The sequence below is a fragment of the Puma concolor genome, chromosome D1 (genome assembly GCF_028749965.1).
Source record: "Puma concolor isolate L17-30 chromosome D1, mPumCon1.1.hap2, whole genome shotgun sequence".
Lineage (NCBI taxonomy): Eukaryota > Metazoa > Chordata > Mammalia > Carnivora > Felidae > Puma > Puma concolor.
The window spans coordinates 115,199,621-115,224,087 of NC_141676.1; the positions used below are offsets into that span (position 1 = coordinate 115,199,621).

The following is a 24,467-nucleotide window of genomic DNA, read 5'->3' on the forward strand; positions in this document are numbered from 1 at the left end:
AATACTACACAAAGCAATCTACACATTCAATGCAATCCCAATCAAAATTGCACCAGCATTCTTCTCGGAGCTAGAACAAGCAATCCTAAAATGTGTATGGAACCACAAAAGACCCCAAATAGCCAAAGTAATTTTGAAGAAGACAACCAAAGCGGGAGGCATCATAATCCCAGACTCTAGCGTCTACTACAAAGCTGTCATCATCAAGACAGCATGGTATTGGCACAAAAACAGACACATAGACCAATGGAATAGAATAGAGACTCTATTCCATTTGGACCCACAAATGGATGGCCAACTAATCTTTGACAAAGCAGGAAAGAATATACAATGGAAAAAAGACAGTCTCTTTAACAAATGGTGCTGGGAGAAATGGAAAGCACCATTTCACACACATTCTTCTCACATGCAAAAGAATGAAACTAGACCACTTTCTTACACCATTCACCAAAATAAACTCAAAATGGATGAAGGACCTGAATGTGAGACAGGAAACCATCAAAACCCTAGAGGAGAAAGCAGGAAAAAAAACCTCTCTGACCTCAGCCACAGCAATTTCTTACTTGAAACATCCCCAAAGGCAAGGGAATTAAAAGCAGAAACGAACTATTGGACCTCATGAAGATAAAAAGCTTCTACACAGCAAAGGAAACAATCAACTAAAAGGCAACCAATGGAATGGGAAAAGATATTTGCAAATGACATATTGGACAAAGGGCTAGTATCCAAAATCTATAAAGAACTCACCAAACTCCACACCCGAAAAACAAATAACCCAGTGAAGAAATGGGCAAAAGACATGAATAGACATTTCTCTAAAGAAGACATCCAGATGGCCAACAGGCACATGAAAAGATGCTCAAAGTCACTCCTCATCAGCGAAATACAAATCAAAACCACACTGAGATACCACCTCACGCCAGTCAGAGTGGCCTAAGATGAACAAATTAGGAGACTACAGATGCTGGAGAGGATGTGGAGAAACAGGAACCATCTTTCGCTGTTGGTGGGAATGCAAACTGGTGCAGCCGCTCTGGAAAACAGTGTAGAAGTTCCTCAAAAAATTAAAAAGAGATCTACCCTATGACCCAGCAATTGCACTGCTAGGAATTTACCCAAGGGATCCAGGAGTGCTGATGCATAGGGGCACTTGTACCCCAATGTTTACAGCAGCACTTTCAACAACAGCCAAATTACGGAAAGAGCCTAAATGTCCATCAACTGATGAATGGATAAAGAAGTTGTGGTTTATATATACAATGGAATACCACGTGGCAAGGAGAAAGAATGAAATGTTGCCTTTTGTAGCAACATGGATGGAACTGGAGAGTGTTATGCTAAGTGAAATAAGTCATAGAGAGAAAGACAGATACCATATGTTTTTACTCTTATGTGAATCCTGAGAAACTTAACAGAAGGCCATCGGGGAGGGGAAGGAAAAAAAAGTTACAGAGAGGGAAGGAGGCAAACCATAAGAGACTCTTAAAAACTGAGAATAAACTGAGGATTAATGGGGGTGGGCGGGAGGGGAAAGTGGGTGATGGGCACTGAGGAGGGCACCTGTTAGGATGAGCACTGTGTTCTATAAGGAAATCAATTTGACAATAAATTTCATATAAAAAAAAGAAGAAGAAATCTTCTTTTGGGGTGCCTGCATGGCTCAGTCATTTACATGTCTGGTTCTTGATTTCACCTCAGGTCATGATCCCAGGGTCATGGGCTGGAGTCCTGCATAGGATCCACACTATCAGAGTGGAACCTGCTTGGGATTCTCTCTCCCTCTCTCTCCCAAAATAAATAAACAGTAAAAAAAAAAAAAAAAAAAAGAGAGAGAGAGAGAGAAGAAGAAAGCTTTTTTGTGAGTAAGTATAAAAGAGTCAAGTAGGAGAAAAGCAGTAAGAAAAGATATTTGGGAAACATAAGGTCGCATCAAGTATCCTATGAGAGCTACGTGGAGGCAACTCAACAATGACACAAACCAACAAGAAAGGACACTGCCACAGCAGACATTCAGAGGCTGAAAAAAAAATCTAATAATATTGTCACAGAAATGAAAAACTAATAGGAAAATTAGAAAATGAAGAATTTTAAAGGAAGTGAGCAAAAAGAGAAGAAAAAAGGTGAGAAAAGAAGAAAATTAGCAAACAAGGCAGGAAGTCCAAAGTGCAAGTAATGGGGATTCTAGAAAGTGAAGACAGAGACAGGGAGGTACAGAAGCACCATCAGAATAATTTAAGGACACTTCCCAGAACTGGAGGACAGAAGCGTTCTGGTGCAAAGAATCCACACTGTGTCCAACACAGTGAACGAAAATAAACCTAAATCAAGGCAGATCATGTCACTTTCAGAACAATGAAAACACAAATCTAAAAAACCTCAAGAGAGGAAAAAAGAAAAAGATCACGGCAAAAGGATCAGAACTTAACCTAACTTTGAGAACTTCAGTCACAAGAGAAGTTGGAAGGTAATGGAGTAACACTTTTCAATGTCTAAAAACAAAGGGATTACATTTTCTTCCTGACCAATGATGTTGAGCATCCCTTCATGCGTTTACTAGCCCTTCTTCTTTCACACAGGGTACCTTCAAACATTTTGGCCATCTGTAAATTAAATGTTTTGTTTTATTATTATTGTGTACATCATGGTTTCCGTCTATTTTGGATACAAGTGATTTATCAGATTTATGTTTTGTAAATAATTTCTCCCAGTCTGTGATTTGCCTCTTAATTTTCTTCAGAGCTTTTTTCACAGAGCCTACATTTTTAATTTTGATAAGTCCAATTTATCAAATTTTTTCTTGTTCTATTTTAGTATCAAATCTAAAAAATCTTTGTCTCACCCAATATCTTCAACATTTTCTCCTGTTTTCTTCAAAAGTTGTATAATTTTTGGTATACATTTAGATCTATGATCCATACTGAGTTAATTTTTATACAAGTTTAAGGTAAAGATCTGTTTTTTGGTCTCTACCTGGATATCCAAATATCATTAAAAAAAAACCAATCTTTTCACTATTTAACTGGTATTTTGTATAAAATCGATCAACTATGTACACATTCATCTACTTCTGATCTCCATAATGCTCGAGTGACCCTGTAGGGGTCATTACACCCATGTCATGCTTCCTTGACCACCACAGCTCAGTAGTAAATCTTTAAATCATAAGTCCTCCAACTTTATTATTTTGTGAGTTTTTGTGCCATTTACTTTTATTGAAATTTATACATTACTCTAGTGACTATTGAAGTTAATTAAAAGAGACATTAGACTTGCAGTCAGGTTAATAGTCACCAACATGAAGATGGACAAACATACATGAGACCTAATCAAGGAGGTAAACGAACAATTCAGTGATTCATTAAAGGTAAGGATTGAGGGGCACCTGGGTGGCTTAGTTGGTTAAGTGTCTGATTTCAGCTCAGGTCATGATCTCGCAGTTTGTGAGTTGGACCCCCATGTCGGGCTCTGTGCTGACAGCTCAGAGCCTGGAGCCTGTTTTGGATTCTGTGTCTCCCTCTCTCTCTCTCTGCCCCTCCTCCATATGCACTGTGTGTGTGTCTCTCTCTCTCAAAAATAAACAAACATTAAAAAAAAAAGGTAGGAATTGAGAGAACAGAAGTCCAATATAATTTTTCAGTTCTGTCTTGAATAATTAGCTATAATGTCAATAACACAAAAAATTACAGAGGTTGGCAAGGATGCAGAGAAAGGGGAACCCTCTTGCACTGCTGGTGGGAATGCAAACTGGTGTGGCCACTCTGGAAAACAGTATGGAGTTGCCTCAAAAAATTAAAAATAGAACTACCTACGTCCCAGCAATTGCGCTACTAGGTTTTTACCCAAAGAACACAAAAATACCAACTCAAAGGGACATGTGCACCCCAATGTTTCTAGCAGCACTATCGACAATAACCAAAGTATGGAGAGAGGCTTAGTGTCCATCACCTGACAAATAGATAAAAAAGACGTGGTTTATATATACAATGGAATACTATTCAGCCATAATACTCATGAGACTTCTAAGAAGACACGTTTACTAAAATACTGCATATTTTAGTCTGAGGCCAGGATGAGGGAGTAGGGCTGAAGGATAAAAACGATGAATTTGGTGGCAGTCAGTACAGAGTCAGCAGGAAAGAGGCCAAGACAAGAACACCCTGAGAGGGCGTGCAGACACAACCCACAACCTGGGCAAAGAAGACTTTCAAAGAAATCTCCTCTGAAAGGTTCAACCATCAACAAAGGTTCACTGAAGACAATGGCAGAAAGGTGACACCATCAAAACATAATCATGAAAGTATAAATGAAATTAATAAAGACTTATTTCTTAAATCCTGAAAATATTAAAGGCAGGAGGAAAAAACCCTTGAAGCCTGAGGAGATGATTTTAAGAAAAATAAAGACATACAACAGAGAGTAAACAAAATTGTTTACAGACACATCTACGCCAACCTAAAATGTTCATATTTGCATATTTATAGGGTTTAGATAAATTAGTATATGGTGAATTGAGAAAAATATAGTTATGATCTTAAATTTTTTTTTTTTAACATTTATTTATTTTTGAGACAGAGAGAGACAGAGCATGAACGGGGGAGGGTCAGAGAGGGAGGGAGACACAGAATCCGAAACAGGCTCCAGGCTCTGAGCTGTCAGCACAGAGCCCGACGCGGGGCTCAAACTCACGGACCGTGAGATCATGACCTGAGCCGAAGTCGGCTGCTTAACCGACGGAGCCACCCAGGCGCCCCTAGTTATGATTTTAAAATAACATGGGAAACTTCCACACTCTTTCCAAAAAGCTCAGTGTTTAATACCATCAGTGTGACTCAGCAGACAAGAAGTATTTTTTATATCCACATAAGTAGAAATGTAATTTCTCCCAGTACTGATCAAGTGGAAATGGTCTCCCTACCGCCTGCATCTCTGCACCCCAGAAACATCACCTGCATCGACACCGTGATCTCCTGAAGGGCGGCGTCTGCTTCGTCTTGCTTCGTCTTTAATAACACACTTTGCTCGCCAGCTTTTCTGTTCAGCTCATCCACAAGAGCTTTAGCTTCATTCAGTTTAGACACACCAGCCTGCATCGGTAAGATATGGACTGGCAGATGATCAATAAAGTATAGACTGGCAGACGATCGATAAAATATGGACTGATAGACGATCGATAAACTACGGACTGGTAGACAATCAATAAAATATGGACTGGTAGACGATCGATAAAATATGGACTGGTACATGATCGATAAAATATGGACTGGTAGCATTAAAAACAGGTATTACATACACACACAGCAAATAAAACCTGTAAGAAACCATCAAGAAAAAATGTGTGTACACATCAAACACTTGCAAGTGAACTTGGGTTTTTCCTTACTGCCAGTTATGACTTATTCAACCATACACCCAGTAAGATGTAGTAAAAGACTCCACAGAGGCATTAAAACACACACAGTCAGATTTTATAGTATCACAGTAAACGTGAACAGATCGACACATATTTGGCAGCTTGAAGACCAGGATTTTTACCCACTGCGTTCTGAGAGAGGAAACAGAGCAAGGAAAAAGTCCATAAACCTTCTCCATTGTTCAGTCTCACTGAGTAAAAGGACTCAAGGACTAGTCTTCTTATCCTGGACATCATTTGGTTCTGTCTGTCCAGTAGCTACCTTTTTATAAGAGGCTGCCTCACATAGGGTTCTGGTGGGCTCTGAATCAAAATACCTTACCTATTCCTTGGGGAGGACATTTGACCCTGGGCTAGCCATTACGTTACCCCATCCCACTGCCCATGAATAATGAAGGAATGGACATCAAAAAAATGCCCCACTGCCCATGAATAATGAAGGAATGGACATGAAAAAAATGCCCGCTCTCCGATAATAGGAGTTAGGTTTTTGTCACCTAACAAATGAGAAGATTTGGGGAGATAGTAACAGCAAAAAGGAAAAATCAACAATATTTATTGAGCACCCAACACAGAGGACAGCATCAGGCTGGCTCTCTGCATATATATTTCATTGAATACGCTCACATACAACTGACCCAATTAAGTTGCAGGTCAATGAGTTTAAGTAATTTACCCACAGCACCAAAGAGAACTAAATCAGTACAACGACCTTTATAGTTAGTGGCTTGCTACGAATGAAAGTGTATCATTACAGAGACAGACAAAGATAACTTTCTGTCAGTTGGGAGGGATCCTAGTTTATTACACTAACAGAGACTCTATGACTTTGGAAAGGAAATGCTCTCAGACAACTTCCAAGGCTGGCGTTTTAATGTCACATTTAAGTTGAAGCTCTGTAATTACAGAACGAAAACTGTTCATAATATACTAAGTGACAGAGATAAAAAGTATTATTTTAGGAGGTATAATTTTAATTTTAAAGGTTATTATAAAGCTTACTCTCCATGTTTTAAGACACATTGCTGAATTTCTAAAAATGCTTTCACATTAAAGAAATTTTTAAAGATCACCACAAACTATCAAAAGCACATAAATGCCACCCAGTGAAGAAAAGGAATAATTACTGAATCAAAAAAATTACAAAACCCTTCCTATACCTAGTGAAAACCACAGGTAGATGAGACTGTTTTAAGGCCTGTAATACCTGTAATATAGTGTGGTAGTTATTTATACTAAATATATGCCACAACCAAGGACTGTGATATAATCCTTATACCCTGTGTCTAGACGAAATGATTGATTAAAATATTGTACCTGCAAATGACTTTGTCTTTTTAATAATTCCTTTTTCTTGCTGCTACTAATGGCAGAATACACACGTAAGAAGGTCATGTATCGGCTTGGTGTAGCACCATATGCTTTACAAGATTCATGGATTAATAAAAATGATTTTAGAAAATCGGGATCAACTGGAAAGAAAAAACAAACATGACTTAATATACATACGATCCATGACGAATTAGCGAGAACAACGTGAACTGTACTTATCGCACACACATATCTCCACCCCCGCCACTGTAAGTGGCAGACATCGTCTGTCTTCAAGGTACACACACATTCCTACGTATCTATTCACTATTCAAGCTCCCACTCTCCTTACAGATTTGAATTACTTAGGATCGGTGGTCTCTGCCCTTCCACTGTTACATATTTCCTCTGAACACTTTTATTGCTGCAAGAAAGATAAATCTGCTGTCATAACATAAATTAGTTAGAACTACATGACATGTAATCCAGAAGAAAGCACAATAAAAGCTGCTTCAACGGAAAAGAAGGATCAAACCAAGTAACATGTATCCACTGTCAACTGACGCAGGGACCAGCAGGATTTCAGCAGCCAGAAAACGGAGAATAAGGCCCCACTAGATGCAGCACGCCGTTCACTCAACACGCCATCTTCCTGTCACCGTCTCCATCCACTTCCTTCCGTGTTCCGTGCCTCAGTCCAGAAAGTCCACTTCGAAGGAACGTTGAAGCCAGAACCCCTGCCTGGCACGCCACAGCCATGGTGGAACCAACCCCCCCCCCCCCCGCCCCAGGGCATGGCCTGGCGCCCCGGGTCCGCTCCTTCCTCTCAGGTGACCTCAGCGGTCCCTCCACAGGTCCTCCCCACACCGACGTATTTTCCAGTAACTGAAGAAGGGCATGGACCCAGAAACTTCTGTTTCCAAAACAAGACTCTGGTTACGTCTCCGCTAAAATCTCTCCATCACCCCGCATCACCCCCAAGTTGGAAGCAAAATTTCTCAGCCCCTCCTCCTCTTCCAGCTAATACCCAGTGGGCGGCGTGCAGATCCGGCCAAGTGCCTGTTCTATGCCTGCACGTAACTCACTCTTACCAGACCCCACCGCCCCAAGTGCCTGTGTGCCAGGGCCCGTCTGCTGTAACGTCTGCCAGTAAGAGGCCTCACCCTCAAGGGCACTTCCCATAAACTCCTACCATCATTTGTCTTGCTACGGCAGAGTTTATTTTTATAAGAGAACATAATTCTTGCTACTTTTCACTCCACCATAAGCTCCTGAGTCATCTCTAGTATCCAGCCCAGTACCTAATGTGAACTGAGTTCAGTAACTATTTGGTGACTAGATGATTAGAGAAATAAATTAACGAATGTGCTATGATGCATATAAAAAAGACCACATTCAAAATTATTTTGGAACTGGAAAAAACAATGAGAGTACAATTAAGAAAACATTATGTCAGTGCCCAAAGACACCACAGAACTTTCTCATGTACGAGCTGAGGACAGGACATATCGAATGGAAAGTGAAAACTTGGCCCACCAGCCAAAGACCCTGTAACAGTGGAAGCAGAACATCCTACGGTTTCCGGTCAAACATCTAACTGTTTCACTGCTTAGCTGCGAACAACAGATACTGTGCTAGGTCCTATATAAAACGACATAAACACGAATTCAAAAATATAGACAGCTTCAAAGTACGGTTTTCCTTAAAAGAAACCTAACTTTGTTACCTTAACATTTTTCAAATTTATCATCATTGTGAATCGTTAAGGAAGTTGTAATATTAGAGACTGGCAATTATTTCACTAATAAAACCCAGAGTCGACTTCATCAAAAGAGTACCTGAGTGTTTTTTCTTTTCTTCTTTCCTTTTTTTGTCACTATATTTTTCTTCACCATCTGTTTCACTGAATAACATTTCAGGTATCTAAAACAGGAAGAGCATTTCTTCAAACCTCAACTCAGTATGGAAAAGTTTACATAAATCCAATGTCAGAGGTTAAAAAAAAACAAACAAAAACAACCCTTTTCTCCCAGGTTTCACACCACACTCAGCGAAATAAGATAGCCATGGTCAGAAGACATGGTTTCCTAGACATGTGACACATGTCAGCCATTGATTGCAAATTAATGGCAACACCTCACCTGAAAAATGATTAGACTGTAAGAAATGAGGGAAATCACAATTTGGATTAAATTACAAAATAATCACAAATAGCAATTAAGATCATAAAGTAATAATAATAAAATGCTTTTTCGGGCATCAAGGCATAAAGGAATAGTAAGGATTCTGAGGTCTCTTGACTAACAACTAAAAGCAAATGAAAATCATTCGGGAATTAACAATGTCATGCTTGATAATCCTAAAAGCTACTGCTGTGTTACTGCACTATCACAAATAAGAAAATCACGTTTCATCAACAGATCATTATTATAGAACATACGATAATCTAGTGAGAGTACTCATTTAACAACAACAAAAAAAAAAAAGCAAAGAAGTCTTCGTTTCCTGGGGAAAAAACTAAAGCGGAGCTCTGACATTTTTGCAACGGGAAAGCACGGGTGTGCAGGTCAAAACATCCTCTTCTGAATCTCCCAGACCGAACACATGTCACACAAAAGATCCCGCAACGGGTGAAGAACCTGAAGGCAGCGGGGAGCCCGACCCGGAGCACGGCGCTTTCCTCAAACGTCTTCACCGCCTTCCGCCGAAACGTCGGAGCCTCTGTGAGAGGCTAAAACCACTCAAATCCACTAAATGCACTCAAGTGTGTTTCTTCGGCAGCCCGCTTGCTTAAAAGCGGTCTGTCCCTTACGTCCGTTAGCCCGTCTGTCGTGAACGTCTCACGACGCGCACACGTATCAAAACGTGCCGTCGCGCACATTCAACAGGCACCACGCTCGTCAAACGTACCTCGGCAGAGCTGGCCGGAAGAGAGTCGTCCCCAGACCATACGCCACCTGAGCCAAGTTCTCCTACCTGGACTGGCCCGCAGTTCCCCGTGCCTCCATTCCCCCCTCCCCCCCCCCCCCCCCCCCCCGGAGATAAAAACGGCACTCTCTAAAGGCACTGAAAGGGCGTGTAACTCTCAGGACTCCTGTTAACACGTCAGCCTCTCGGTTCCTCGAGCTCCTCTCGTGTTCCCTTTCCCACCTCCCCCCCACCCCCCGCCCATCGCCCCCACCTCCAAGGGTCACATCCTGCGACCTCGTCGTGCACGGTGCCAGAAATCCCGTCTACACATTCAAAACCTAAACGGGCATGGTTTCTACCCCCCTCCCCTCCGCTCCGCCTCTCTCTCCCTCACCAGAGGTGACAGGACTCGCTCTCTCCAGCCCTCCTCCTCCTCTTCTCTCTGGGACACATTCCAAGACGGCCTTTTCCACCGCCACCTGACGCTGCCTGACGGCGGTCACCGACGGCCCCGCCGCGGCCCTCCGCACCCCGGCACGGGCCCCGGGGCCTGGCTGCCAGACGCCGCACCGCTTCCCACTTCCCAGAGCGCCCCCTCCGCGGCCGCGGCGGCGCCCCCTCTGCACGCCCACTTGGGAACGGCCAAGAGCCGCGTCGGGGCCCTGAACGTCTCCCCCGGGTGTCCGTCAACACCCGTCCCCCAGCGGCATCGTCCCCTCTCGCAGCTCCAGCCACCGCCTCTAGCGTGACAATCCCCAGGGTTGGATCCCCGACGTCCGGCCTCCCCCTTGTCTCCAGGCCCCTCCAGCCAAACGCCCGCTCCGCCCTGCCACGTGGACGTCCAGCGTCTCGTACGAGGCACGTCGGAGACCGGAAGCCTCACGTTCTCCTCCAGACGTGCTCTTCTCAGTCTCTTCTCAGGTGACTGGTCCCTCCGGGGACTCGAGCCGACGTACCTGGAAGTATCCCGGAGTGCTCGCTTCCCTGCACACCTGTCCGCAAATCCTGCTGTTTCTACTGCAAAACAGTCCCGAATCCGACCACCGCTCCCCGACGTCCCCGAGGCACGTCGTCCTTTCCTCTCGCCTGCACCTGCGGCAGCTTTGAAACCAGCCCGACCCTCGCCCTCTACGGTCGGTTCTCACCCCGGAAGCCAACGTAAGCGCGTTCACACATTATTAAAATGGTCCTGCTGAAAAGCCTCCAAAGGCTCCCTGGCTCGTTCCAGGGAAAGGAAAACCCCAGGCAGAGCTTCCAAAGCCCCATCCTAACCGCGGTCCTCTTACCCCCCACCCCCTCTCCAACCGCGCTCCCTCTGAATCCCTCGTGACGTCTCACTCGGCTGCCGGCTGACCCTCACAATCACCAGGCACGCTCTCATCTCGGGGTCTTCACAAAGCAAGCGGCCCCCGAGGACCCCCCCCCCCCCCCCCCGCGACACTGTGACTCCCACCAGGGCGGGGGCCGGTGTCTGCTTTTTCTCTGCTGTGACCCAACGTGCAGAACGGCGGCACCTGTAACAGACCCAGTAATCACTACTTCTTGAAGCCCCTCGTTCGCGGGACCTCCTCAGACTAGAATGACTTTCCTGTCCCTTACTTGCTGAAATCTAACTAAAATGTTCTCTTCCGGAAAACCCCATCCATTGTCCCAAACCACATTCCTCCCTCTGACTCATGGTCTGACTCAACAGTCTGTACCTCGATCACCCAAAAATGAAGACGTGAATGGTCAAGAATATACGTACTATTCAGAGACATTAAAACTATTATGGATCAAGCAACGTAAGGTTTCCAGGCAAAGATGGTGGTTCGCATTCACACTTTAAACACACTCCCCTCCAGACACTGAGCACGGCAACGGGAGATATTAAGAGATTTAAAATTCGTATTTAAAAAACTGCTAAAATTATTGCTGCAATGTTCTATTATAAGCTGGCTTATGATAGGCTAGTTAATGAAAGGAATACAATTATTAAGGTACAGTAGCTTTCTACGCAGTCCTCAACTGAGAACATAATCTTCAACGTGAACTTCTGTACTCAACTAAAGTTGAGTACAGGACATAAAGAGAAGGGAGAGGCTTTCAAACGTGTTATGGTCAGTGGCACAATTAAGACAATATTATAACAAACACCAGAGGGAGTTGTGAAAATCAGTAACTTCAGAAAGAATATGCTTATTTTTCATTTCCATACTTCAGGATTGAACTTACTTTCCTCATACTGCTGTCTGACCAGCCCTCCATCCACAACACCTGGCATTTTTTATGCAAGGCTGGGTTACTCTCACAGTTTATTATGAAGTTTAAATTCGTACAATCCATTATCAAGACAATATGCAAGTTTTGCTGAATTCCTTTAAAAAAAATAAGAAAATCATTATCATGCATATTATGACAATAGTAATTGGAGAAATCCTTATGTGGTCTACTTTTATGAGTTTAACAATTTCTGAAATGACATGGTAGCTGTTACAAAAAACAAGCTATATAAAACAGTATTCTACTTATGATCTTTTCTTTTGTTAAAAAATACTTGGGTGTGTGTGCATGCGCATGCACACACCCATGTGAAGAGAAGAGATCCAGAAGGAATTCAGGAAGAAGTGTATACTTGTGTGTGTGTGTGTGTGTGTGTGTGTGCGCGCGCACACGTGTATGTGTGTGTGTGCACGCATGCATGTTCACGTTAAGAGAAAGATCCAGAAGGAATTCAGGAAGAAGTGTATATACCATGTTCCTGTTTTGTATGTTACTTTTCAACTATGATACTGGATTCTACTTTACAATTTTTCTTTCAAGGATTTTAGTTTCAATATTCACAAGCAAATTGATCTCTGATTGTCTTTTAGGAGACATATTTTCCCTGTTTCAATATAAATAAGTCATAAAAAGGAATTTGGAAACTTTTCCTTCATTTTCTATGTTCTGAAATTGTTTCAAATAGCACTGGGATGATCTGTTTCTTAGCGATGTGGTAGAATTACCTTGTAAACTTGACAGACAGGGAAGGGAGGGTAGCTCTCTAACAACTCCTCTATGTCAATAATAAATGGTCTTTTAGGGAAAAAAAGGAAATAAATGTAGTAGTGATGTCTGGGTGATGATATCATTGCCTATACTTACTTATTCAATTTTAGATATCTACAGTGCACATAAAACTGCTTCTGTGATAATAAAAAGTTGTTTCATTAAAAAAAAAAAAAAAAGCATAGAGTCTGGTAAAATCTAAACAGTTTCAGAATTTTCTAAGATAGGAGGTCCTAAGCACCACTTTTACCATACAGAAAGAAAAGCAGCAAAGTAAATATTCCAAAGAACATTAGAACACTTTCTGCCTTCTCTTCTGCTAAAATTGTGCTAACATGCTTTTACTATAGGTAAGCCTTCAGGCTACTTACGTGTTTTCTAAAAGCACCGTGAAAAAGAAAAAAGTACCAAAATACCAAACAGACCCAAGATTTAAGATACCTTTGCAACCTAATTAGCAAATACAGCAAATTAAATGGTATTTATTTCACATGAACCAGAGTTTGAATTGATTAACTGAATATAGTCACTTACTGTATGTGAAATAACTGAAGACTGGTCCAAAAAAACCATCCTGTGAAGCCTGATCTTTAAGAGGCAACAGCAAAGGCTCTAATTCTTCAAGGGTATAAAGTCCAGGAACTTCACCTATGGAATATTGCATTTCTTTTGAATTTTAGCTGCATACCCTAATCCAAACACATTTTACATCTACAATACCTTCTCTGTGTTTGTACTAGTCTGCTCTTATTCAAGCTGTTTCCAAAAGTACATGATCCTATCGCCTCTATACTCACAAACCTACCTGTCGCCTTCATTTGATAAAACTCAGATTCCTAAGCAAGCCATTCAAGACAGTGGATAATCTAGCCATGTAGCCATCTTTCCAGGTTCTCCTGCTGCTTCTCTGCCCCTCGCATTCAAGACCTTGTATTCCAGCATCTGAACTTCTGTGTGTTCCATAAATATAGTGAATCTATACCCACAATCTTCCTCTGCCCATTCCCCCCCCCCATATTTCCTGTTGCCCTATGAGACACTCCTGTACTGACCCCCATGCCCATGAGCCTTCCCTGACTCCCGTGCACTGGGGAAGGATCTTTTTTTTCCACGTATCTAAACATATCACAGTTCAGTATTTATCACATCATGTAATCATGAAGTATTTCAATCAGCTTCTGAATTCCCAGAGGACAAATATTTGATCATGTTCAACATTTATCTTAGAACATACTTAGCAAAGTACCTGGAACATGAATGTTTATTAGATGAATGAATGAATGGATGGATGGATGGATGGATGAATAGATGGATGGATGGGTGAACTTGCATTATGCATCAGGAGAACTAACCCATAGCCCTGCTATAAGGCAACAGAGTGATGAAAGGCAAATCAAACTGGATTAAGACTATGAGTATTTAATAGAGGGCTGAATTATATCTTATTCACCTCTATAAACCCAGTATTTAGAACCAGATCTGGCACATAACAGGTGTCTAATAAATCTCTGTTAAGCCAGTATATTTAAAGTTTGCAAGAAACTCTAAGATGACCCTTGGGCCACATGTCCAAAGCAGGGCATTCATGCAGGTCCCACCACAGGCAGACCCTACTTTTCTTCAGGGTCAACTCAGAGGTGTGGGAATGCTGCCCATCCCCCAAACTGGTACGTATCCAAACACACGCACACACAAATCTACTCTATGTCTTGCCATAAATTTCAGCCATGCCTAGACACTTTTGACTCCTTCAAATTAACAAGAAAAGTTAGCTCTACTTACATGCGTAAACCCCCTCTATAGAAAATAAGAGTTTAAAACACAAAAAAAGAGACAAAGGTCTATTTTCTCTGAAAGTATTTTTCAAATACTTTTTTGCTAAAAATGTCGATAAAATTTAGCTTATGATTTTTGCAGTTATAACTTGATGACAACGCCCAACTTATCTTAAGATAAAAACAATAATTCCCACATCAGCGCTCATCTGCATGTTTGCTTTCACAAACAAAACAAAATGAAAAACCCCAAACAAAAAGCTGTGTATTGGTAGACCAGTCTATCTCATCCCTAATGAAAGGCCTCCATCTAGTGACAAGGGAAGTGGTGTGCAGGAAACACAGCAGCAAGATCTCAGGAGGCTATGCCGTAAGAAGGTCCTGACACCCAAGCTTGCCCAGGACCTCTCGCTCCTACCACAGCAGCCGCGGAACTTGTGCCAGAGACTGGCCGGCCACCTGTCCTCTAGAGTCCCGGTCTGCTCTCAGTGGTACAGCCAAGTGTAGAGACACTTTGGCCTAGAAATTAAATGTTTTCATCAACCAAAGCTGCTAAGTTCTGGAAAAAAAAGACCACTCATCTCAGAGCTTACCAGGGCCAACGCATCACGTAGGTCTGTCTGCAAGTCTCCACAATGGATTAACTCATGCAGCTGAAACTCGCTTTTAACAAGGTTTATTTTGTACTTAAATAACAAAACAATCTCGGTCCAAGTCTAAAACTAAGCCACCTCATACCAACTCTAACCATGATTACTCATGAAGAGATTCTAATAAATTTCATAAATTCTTCGGAAAAGGGAGACACATGGGAAACTGCAAGTGTCTTCTCCAGGAAGCCACAGAAAAGGTCAGGTGGCTCAACAGACAACAGGAGCGGACCACAATTTGGGAAACAGGAGGCCTCAGAGGCTGAAAATGTACCCGCATTCACACACCCGTACGAAGGCCATTATTCAGCAACTGCACTAATGCTGGACAGTGAGGGCCCATCAGATTGTTTTCTTATAAGTTGGACCATGTGTTTCCCTGCACACTAACTCGATTATTTCCACAGATAATAAAAGTGCTGTATTCAAGGGCACATTTTTTTAAACAAGCACTGGCTGGGAGCTTTCCCAAAAGGTAACAGCCAGCAGTCCCACCAGAAGCAGGTGAGATGGCAGCTCTTCGGAACATTCACCGACATTAATAATCCTGTTTATGTAATCCTTCCGTCTCTTGGTTTTATAAAAATGAGGCTTCTCAACTCTCCAGCTGTGGGAGCGTTTCACCCCATGTCAACTTAGTAAAACCCAAGCCAAATGTTCTCTGAGACATACTTTTACACAAGGTAATTTATTTGAATAATTTTTACATCACTATTTTTACTTTTCGGAATAGAAATCATGCACTTGCCTGAAGACAAGAGGCTGTTGATCATCTCCAGAAAGGTGGGATGGACTAACTGGTAGTCCTCAAGAAGTAAAACCACCTGCTGAGCTTCCACACCAGCAAGATACAGCACCTGCACCATCACAAAATCTCATTTCGCACCAATCACACGGCAGCACGGGCAGACTTCTGTCCTTTATGTAAGGAAACTCCTCCCCTTCCTTCTTCCCTCCCTCTTTCCTCCTCCCTTCCCTCCTCCCCCCTTCCTCCTCCCTCCGTCCCTCCTTCCTTCTCCCTCCCTTCCTTCCTTCCCTCCCTCCTTCCTCCTCTTCTTCCTTCCTCCTTCCTTCCCTCATCCCTCCTTCCTCCCCTCCCACTTTCCTCCTTCCCCCCCACTTCCTTTTCTTCTTTGTTACCAAAACGAAAAATTAAACTCTAGCCATAGAGTTTGGAAAATAAATCCAGTCCACGAACAAATAGTTGAGGGAAATCTTAATTATTTTACAACTAAGACAGATGATCATTTTTAAACATATCCTCATATGTCCTACAGAAATTCTATCCTTTTATCTTCCATGCCCACCTAATGTCTCATAATCTGGGGTACCTGAAAGCTAGAAATCGTACGAAGAATCTTTTTTCTATGTGTACATAAAAATAGAATTTTCTAATAGCCACGGGGAAAATAGTCATCAAAATTAAAGGTTATGTTGCATCTCAGAGACGTGAAGTTCTCTCTGAAGGCTTCTAGAATAACTAATTGTGATGTAAAACCAAATAAAGGAAAAGACTTTGAGTAACTCACATGTTTGATATCATTTTTGAACTGCTTCAGTTCATACCCTCTGGAGATCTTCGGAGAAAACAGCATGGCCCCGTGCATGTGGCTCACTAAGGACGTGACGGTGCGGCGGCCTACCCCGCTGCGTCCCGCCAGCAGCAGGGAGCCCCCGGGGCAGCTCAGCACTCTGTCTGTCCTGGACACATACTCCAGGACTTCTTGGAAAAGTAAAATATCTAACATCTGGTTATCTCGTCCATAATGAATAAGGCCCTTTTAAAAAAAAATCACAAAGAATATTTTGTAATTAATATATACTCAATTATAGAATAAAAATGTTAATTATCTAGAGTAAGATGTGTAGTTTTGATACACTCTGGGAAAGGCTTCAGTGTGACTGTATGTCATCTCACACCCCACAGCCTAACCAGGATTCCAGGTCTATGGCACTTCCTCCAGAAAGACTTCTATGAGGCCAAGCAAGTTCAAGGCCTCACAATAGTCACATACTTGTGGACATCATCAATATAACTAGTAAGACATAGTGAGAAGTTTCAGTTTAATTACAAAAATGTCAATTTATAATCTTTGCAAGTCTCAAAAAGCTTACAAGATGCTTTTTAAATTTTTTTTTTTTTCAACGTTTTTTATTTATTTTTGGGACAGAGAGAGACAGAGCATGAACGGGGGAGGGGCAGAGAGAGAGGGAGACACAGAATCGGAAACAGGCTCCAGGCTCCGAGCCATCAGCCCAGAGCCTGACGCCGGGCTCGAACTCACGGACCGCGAGATCGTGACCTGGCTGAAGTCGGACACTTAACCGACTGCGCCACCCAGGCGCCCCACAAGATGCTTTTTAAATGCCTGCAATCATAACAAAACCCCAACTCAAATTCCTGATTGATATTATACCTTCTTAATAACATCCTTGAGATCTGCAGAGCTCAGTTTCCCAAGCGGTTTTCCGTGTGGAGGCAGGGGCTGCCCAGGGGCTGGCCTTGCTCCTGAACTGTGTCGGGCTCCCCATGTAACATAGAAACTGTCTGTAGAAATAAAAGGTATTCTTCTGTTTTCTGTGTGTTATTTGTAATGGCAGCATCAGGAACTGCATTGCTCCTTTTTAACTTTTATTTTGTATTTTGAGAGAGAGAAAGATGGCATAAGAGTGTGGGACAGGGGCAGAGGGAGAGAGAATCTCATGCGGGCTCCACACCCAGCATGGAACCAACGCAGGGCTCAATTCCATGCCCTGGGATCAAGACCTGGGCCGAAACCAAGAGGTGGATGCTCAACTGCCTGCACCACCCGTGCACCCCGCTCACTAAACTTGAAAAGTTCATCAGCCCAAGTAAGACGATCCCCAGAAACACAAAGGTAAATTCCTATACAGCATAGTTCATAAGATCAATCAACTCAGTTACAGCACCCACACCTCACTGCACTATCAAACTACTACTGAAAAGGAACTGATGGTGTCCCTGTTCTATCTCCGACCCCACTTCTTCCCCAAATGAAACATCTTCCTCCTAATGCTCCCCTAGGGTTCTCACTTCCACCATTTCTCCCTTTTCCCTTCTCCTTCTCCAGAATGTCCATATAAATTGTAGATTAAAACATATAAAATTGGCATATAAAACAAACTCAAAACTCTCCGTGTGCAAGAACACAAATTTATTACTACCATCAACAGCCCTAATTCTCAAAGAAAAATTCGCTGAATTTTAAGTAGCAAACAAACCCCCCAGAAACTCCCCCTGAAAGCCCTCACAGGGGCGCCCCCATGAGCACACAGGAAAGTCTGCACACCTCTCCCCTCGCGACGCGTGTGGGCACAGACCCTCGCCGGCGCGGGCTGGGCCCCGAGGCCGTAAGATCCGGGACCCCAGCTTCTTTGAGCTTCTCTCCTTTCTCTTGCCTCGTCTGTCAGCTGTGGACGCACCGCACGACAGCCCCGCCTTGGGAAACCCCGCCAGGACCGCCAGACCACACCTCCATCGTGGTCAAGGCGCCCTCATCACCCGCTGGGCTCCCGGAGCGTGTCCCTTGCCCCTGGACACCCGCGCTCATCAGGCCCCGGCCACGTGTCCTCAGTCTCCTGCCTATCCCGTTTACTTTCACCTCCCCTGGGATCCAAACTCAGCCTGCTCTTCTTGAATCCTAACCACCCCCCTTGAATTACTCCATGTTGCTCTGTGCCTTGAACCAGCGACGGCCTCTAGGCCCAAACCTACTCACCACCTCTCTCCGGGCAAGTGTCCCAAGCTCTCGTGTGCTCCCAAACTTCCAGGTGTTCCAGACATGCCTGACAGGCTTGCCTACGGCACACCTGAGTTTCAACCCTGCACTTCTCTGCAGGGAGAACCCTGCTGGAGAGAAGGAGACAGAAAGACACGGCCGCTACCCTACCCTCCCAGACCTGACAAACCTTACGAGGATGCCCCCAAAGACACTCAAGACACCTGCACACCTGAAACACAGAAAACTGAACTCATCGTCTCCATGTGTCATCGTGCCTCACCCGGCTCAGATCCCTGCCTCGAGCCTCTGTCCCTCTGGCTACACCCTCGCCACTCCCAGAGAAGCACACGACAGGCGGCAGGCGGGCTGTGCCCCAGCACTCCACCGGCACAGAGCTCCCCACCGCCTGAGGACAAACAGCCCAACTCCTCATCTGCATCTAACCTGCCTCCACTGGCCACCTGCACCCCCAGTCTGCATCCGCATCCCACTGCACACTCCAGTTCCCTTAGCCGGTGATTCTACGCATATGCTTGTCCCGTGTCTGGAATGCCCTTCCCTCCACCTCACTCAGTAGAATCATCCTCACACACTGTCACCGTCTGCAGTGCTCAAAAACTGTACAACCGTAGGTGTTAATCTAACAAGGTACGTACGACACTTACATGGTGAAAACTAGACGACACTGAGGAAAGAAAACACAGAACATCCAAATAAACAGACAGATAAATCATGTTCACGGAAAGGAAGACTCAACATAATGAAGGTGTCAATCCTCCCCAAACCAATACACAGAGTTAATGCAATTCCTATCAAAAGCTTAGCAACCATATTTATAGGTAAGGTTACCGTAAAATAGATCTAGAAAGTCAAAGGAACTTAAATAGCTACAACAACTCCAAAAAAGAACAAGAAAGTAGAAGTGAGTCATCCCAATTTCAAGATTTATTATTTGACAGGAATCAAGACAGCGGGGTCCTGGTGGAAGGACAGACATAAAATCGATGGAAAAAAACAGAGAACCTAGAAATATAGTCACACAAACCCGTTTTGGACAAAGGGGCAAAACCAAGTCGAGGGAGCAAAGTTCCCTTTTCAAACAATGGCCCTGGAGCAGGTGGGCATCCATCAGCAAGTAAAGTGACCCCGTCTCACTCTTTATACAGAAATTAACTCAGAGCGGACCACTGACTTAAAACAAAACCGTAAAACTTTTAGGAAAAAAATGTAGGAGAAAGTCTTCAGGATATAGGACCAGTTGGAATTCTTAAACTTGACACCAAAAGATCCTTAAAAAAAATTAAAAAGACAGGGTGCCTGGGTGACTCAGTCGGTTAAGTGTCCGACTCTTGGTTTTGGCTCAGATTACAATCTTACAGTTCCCTGAGTTCGAGCCCCGCATTGGGCTCTGTGCTGACAGCTCGGAGCCTGCTTGGGATTCTCTGTCTCCATCTCTCTCTCTGCTCCTCCCTTGCTCACACCGTCTCTCTCTCAAAATAAATAACCATTAAAAAAATAGTAAGTTGTGCTTCGTAAAATTAAAATACTTAGCTGTGGGAGACCCTGTTAAAAGGATGAAAAGACAAGTGACAGTGGGGGAGAGTGTGTTTGCAAACCATGTATTTAACGAACAGCTAGTGTCTGTAATATACAAAGAACGCTCAAAACTCAACAATAAAGATAAACCATCCCAAGAGAAAGTGAATAAGACGCACACAGAAATATGTCACTTGAAAGGATACAGAGGCGGCGAAGGAGCCCGAGAAGACGTCCAGCTGCAGTGGCGGCTGGCAGAGCACAGACTGCGATGACACACCCAGACACGCTACCAGACGGCTGACTGGAGGACAGTGGAGACAACCCCAAACGCTGGCGAGGATGTGCAGCACCTGGCTTACGTCCATACTGCTGATGGGGATGGGAAGTGGCACAGCCATTGTAGGAAAGAGTCGGCGGTGGTTTTCAAACACCGAGCACAGAAGCACTGGACGCTCCCACAAGTGCACGGATGACCATTTATCGCAGACAAACAATGTATTTTCACGTAAAAATCCCTACATGAGTTGTTCTAGCACCTTCCTCCTAACGGTCTAACACACACCGAACATAACCCAGATGGCCTTCAACAAGTAAAGCGTTTGGGAAATGGAAGTGTACCTGAACACCTACTCAGCACTAAGAAGGAACAAACCACTGAAACCCCAAGCCACCCACACGGGTCTGCAGAGAATTATTCTGATCGAAAGTAAGAAACGGCAAAATTAAACACAGAACAGAAGGGTGGTTTGCAGAGCAGCAGATGTGGCCACAAAAGGGCGACACGACAGATCTCTGTGGTGATATTCTGTATAAAACTAGAGCGATGCCAACACCCTGTCCGAGACGTTCTACTGTAATTCTGCCAGCTGTTACCATGGAGAGACCACGTAGAAGGCACGTGTGCTCGGTCTGTGTAAATTCTTACAACTGTAGGTTAATCTATGATGATCACAAGATAAAAAATTCTTTTCTTTTTAAGTTTGTTTTGTTTGAGAGAGACAGGGATAAAGAGAGCACACCGGCAGGGCAGGAGCAGAGAGAGGCAGAGAGAGACGTAGAGAGAATCCCAAGCAGGCTCCGCACTGTCAGTGCAGAGCCCAACTCCAGGCTCAAGCCCATGAATCATGAGATTGTGACCTGAGCCAAGATCAAGAGTCAGACACCCAACAGGCTGAGCCTCCCAGACGTCCCAAAAAAGTTCATTTTAAAAAGCTTGAAAGTAGCTCCCTCAAAAAAGAATTAGTCTCTACCTCTTCTACATATCTACCATCTAGCATTTATCCCAAATATATTCAGAAAAGTTAGAGTAATCGTACAACACTTCATTCTCTATTATAATTAACAGTTTAACTACTTGCACAAATTTTCATGGCGTCTAAACACACTATCAATAGCTACCATTGCAAACAAAGACTTTCACATCTGCATCTACCACTAGATTACACGTTTCTTGAGCACAAGAATGTATCTCATTTATTTTTAACTCTCCAAGATTAAATTTTTCTTAATACTCCACTATGTGAAAATCTTATTTGCCTACACAGAACATATATCAAGGCTATACTTTTTAAAAAATGCAATCTTTCCTTGAAAAGTAAAATGGTAAGGGAAAAAAAGCATATATTATTTACTGAGTCCTACAAAGGAGGCTCTGAAAGATAACAAACGCTAGAGAATTCAAATACCCAATAAGACACTGACACTATCTAAGGCCCAAAGGACATGCTCCTTTCTCTGCAAGAAGAGACACTACACACCCAATTCTCAGACTGAGAAAGACCGCACCGGTTAGAAAACAAAGCTCTCCACGCCACACAATGAGAACTCCAGGAAGCCCTGACAAACCCACACTCAAAATCAAGCCAACTTCCAACTACCATCAGGCATGCCCACCTGCCTCGCTTCTCCAACTCACTTCCTGATTCTGAAACTCTAGCAGCTCCAAGAAAATTCCCTCTGTCAGGCTCAACATCTTCCTAACAGTCCAGATCCCCTTTGGCTGTATGCAACCATGACCCTGGGACCAGTCAAATCTGGTAACATAGATGTAGAACGTACTACATGAGACAGTCTAACGGGATAGAAACTCATTTTGCAGCTTGAAAGGGGTTTATTGGGAAATACTTCCATGTTACGGTCTCCACGTTACGGTACCAAAAGCCCTTTCGCTGTGATGGCTTTCCAATCACACAAACCACCCCCTGAGCAATCTTCAGAGCGCAGCCTGGTGATTAAGCGGTAACAGATGCCAAAGCAACTGGGCTGCCGGCGGGGAGTGGCGTTACACACAGCCTGTCCTACCAGGGGCGAAGCCAGTAACCAGAGCCTGAGAGAAGCTCTATGCTGACGATGTCGTGTGCAGTGACAGCCAGGAGAATGCAAGGCTTAACTATAATCAAAATACGGATTTTCCCAATGGTCTCAAAGTTTCCTACACATATGGCTTGAGAAAAACATTTGCCAGTAAAAATCCTTCAGGAAATAGAATTCTGAATTAAAAATATAAAACACTATGGCTAAATCCAAGAAAACAATTATTGTCATTATATTTTATTTAGCATATGATTATTGAAATCTAGCAAAAAGGAAAAGAGCATTTGCTTATAGTAAAAAAAACATTAAAATTATCCAAACTTTTCACTTGTATAGTATATGAAATCATGCTATTAGTAAGAAAAATAAGGGTACGGTTCTCAAAACATTTATATATTCACATAAACTCCACAAAGATTACCTGCCATATTATCTAATATATCTGAGCCCCAATCTCCTTGAAACACTGATGTTAAAATGCTGTCAAATAAATGAAGTTCCTTTGCACCAACAATTTTGTCACGAAATAAGCGCCGTGCTTCATACGCTACGATTTCTAACACATAATCTAGTGGATGGTTTGAGGACCCTAAAAAAGAGAACATTTTCTTTAGTTCTAAGAAAGTTCAAATGACCTGCAAATAGTCTGTTTCAACACAGTATTAGAAAGAAATAAAGAATGAGAATCTGCATACCGTCACGTTGGCGTCAGATACAAAGAAGAAAAGGGGAAAAAATTAAAATTCAATGTGTTAATAAGTTGGTAAAGTTGTTTTGATCATTTATAAAATACAGTAAGCATCATTATCCCTAGTTCAATAAAAATACTAATTCTAAAAAGAGTATCAAACACGAATAATGATTTTATTTTTCCCAAATCAAATTTTAACAGTGACGATCATAAAGTTTAGAAGAAAAGCCACGATGTTATATTTCAATATTAAGGTTTAAATTGAATGTTAATATTTAAATTTAATATTAACATAATTTTAATTGTAATTTTTAGAATACTGTCATCAATTAAATACTCATTTAACATACCTATTACAAACACAGTACATAACATAAACACACACGTGCGCACACACAGATACGCTGTGGCATTCCAGAGAAAGGTAAGTGATTTAAAATAATGAAAGAAAACCTTACCTCCTTCTAAATCGTATCTGAATAAGCCAAGAACCCACTGGGTAAGGATGCACGGAGTAAACAAATAGTGACTATAATCATCAACTGTAAATCTGGCCCGTACCTGGAAAAGACAGTGCAGTAAACCATCTGTCTGCTGTCTAAATATGTAATATGTAAGTATTTGTAATATATTTCCAAATATGTAATAATGCTATAAGCTTTTCAGTCACCGTAGACTCACAGGAATGCCCAATTTGTACTAGTCAGTAGAAACTGTATTTCAATAGAACTGATTTCCGTAGTTATCTTAATATTTTATGCATTTAAAAACATCCAACAGGGGCTGTTCAAAGGCTTCAGCAAACTGCAAAGGCTGACCACAGAAAAAATAACATGAGAGGTAAAGAACCATGCCAAGGAAAGGAGCCTGAGGAAGGCAAACCTAAGCTTTCTGCACAGGGGCTGCGATGCCACAGCCCCGCAGGTCCCGGAAAACACAGCTCCCGGCATTGGGAACTCCAGAGCTGCCTTCTGCTCACAGAGTCACTGAACTTCTAAGGGACCACAGTGTCACTGCCTGATGCACAACCTGCCGGGACCGGTGCGTTCCCTCCCCCACCCACAGAGCCACTGCTCTCATTGTGGCCTTGGTCAC

General features: G+C 43.0%; 1 protein-coding gene across 2 annotated transcripts in view; it reads right to left on the bottom strand.

Annotated features, from left to right (window-relative positions):
• Positions 1 to 24,467, bottom strand: part of DYNC2H1 (dynein cytoplasmic 2 heavy chain 1) — a 341,612-nt gene that overhangs the window by 231,942 nt on the left and 85,203 nt on the right. For both annotated transcript variants that reach the window (XM_086679269.1, XM_086679270.1), the window contains exons 46-55: positions 23,831 to 23,933; positions 23,103 to 23,270; positions 17,504 to 17,634; positions 16,616 to 16,864; positions 15,835 to 15,943; positions 13,196 to 13,309; positions 11,846 to 11,988; positions 8,560 to 8,644; positions 6,728 to 6,882; positions 4,947 to 5,084 (exon numbers count right to left, since the gene is read on the bottom strand). In XM_086679269.1, the coding sequence (XP_086535395.1) occupies positions 4,947 to 5,084; positions 6,728 to 6,882; positions 8,560 to 8,644; positions 11,846 to 11,988; positions 13,196 to 13,309; positions 15,835 to 15,943; positions 16,616 to 16,864; positions 17,504 to 17,634; positions 23,103 to 23,270; positions 23,831 to 23,933 (1,395 nt within the window). The remainder of the gene's footprint in view (positions 1 to 4,946; positions 5,085 to 6,727; positions 6,883 to 8,559; positions 8,645 to 11,845; positions 11,989 to 13,195; positions 13,310 to 15,834; positions 15,944 to 16,615; positions 16,865 to 17,503; positions 17,635 to 23,102; positions 23,271 to 23,830; positions 23,934 to 24,467) is intronic.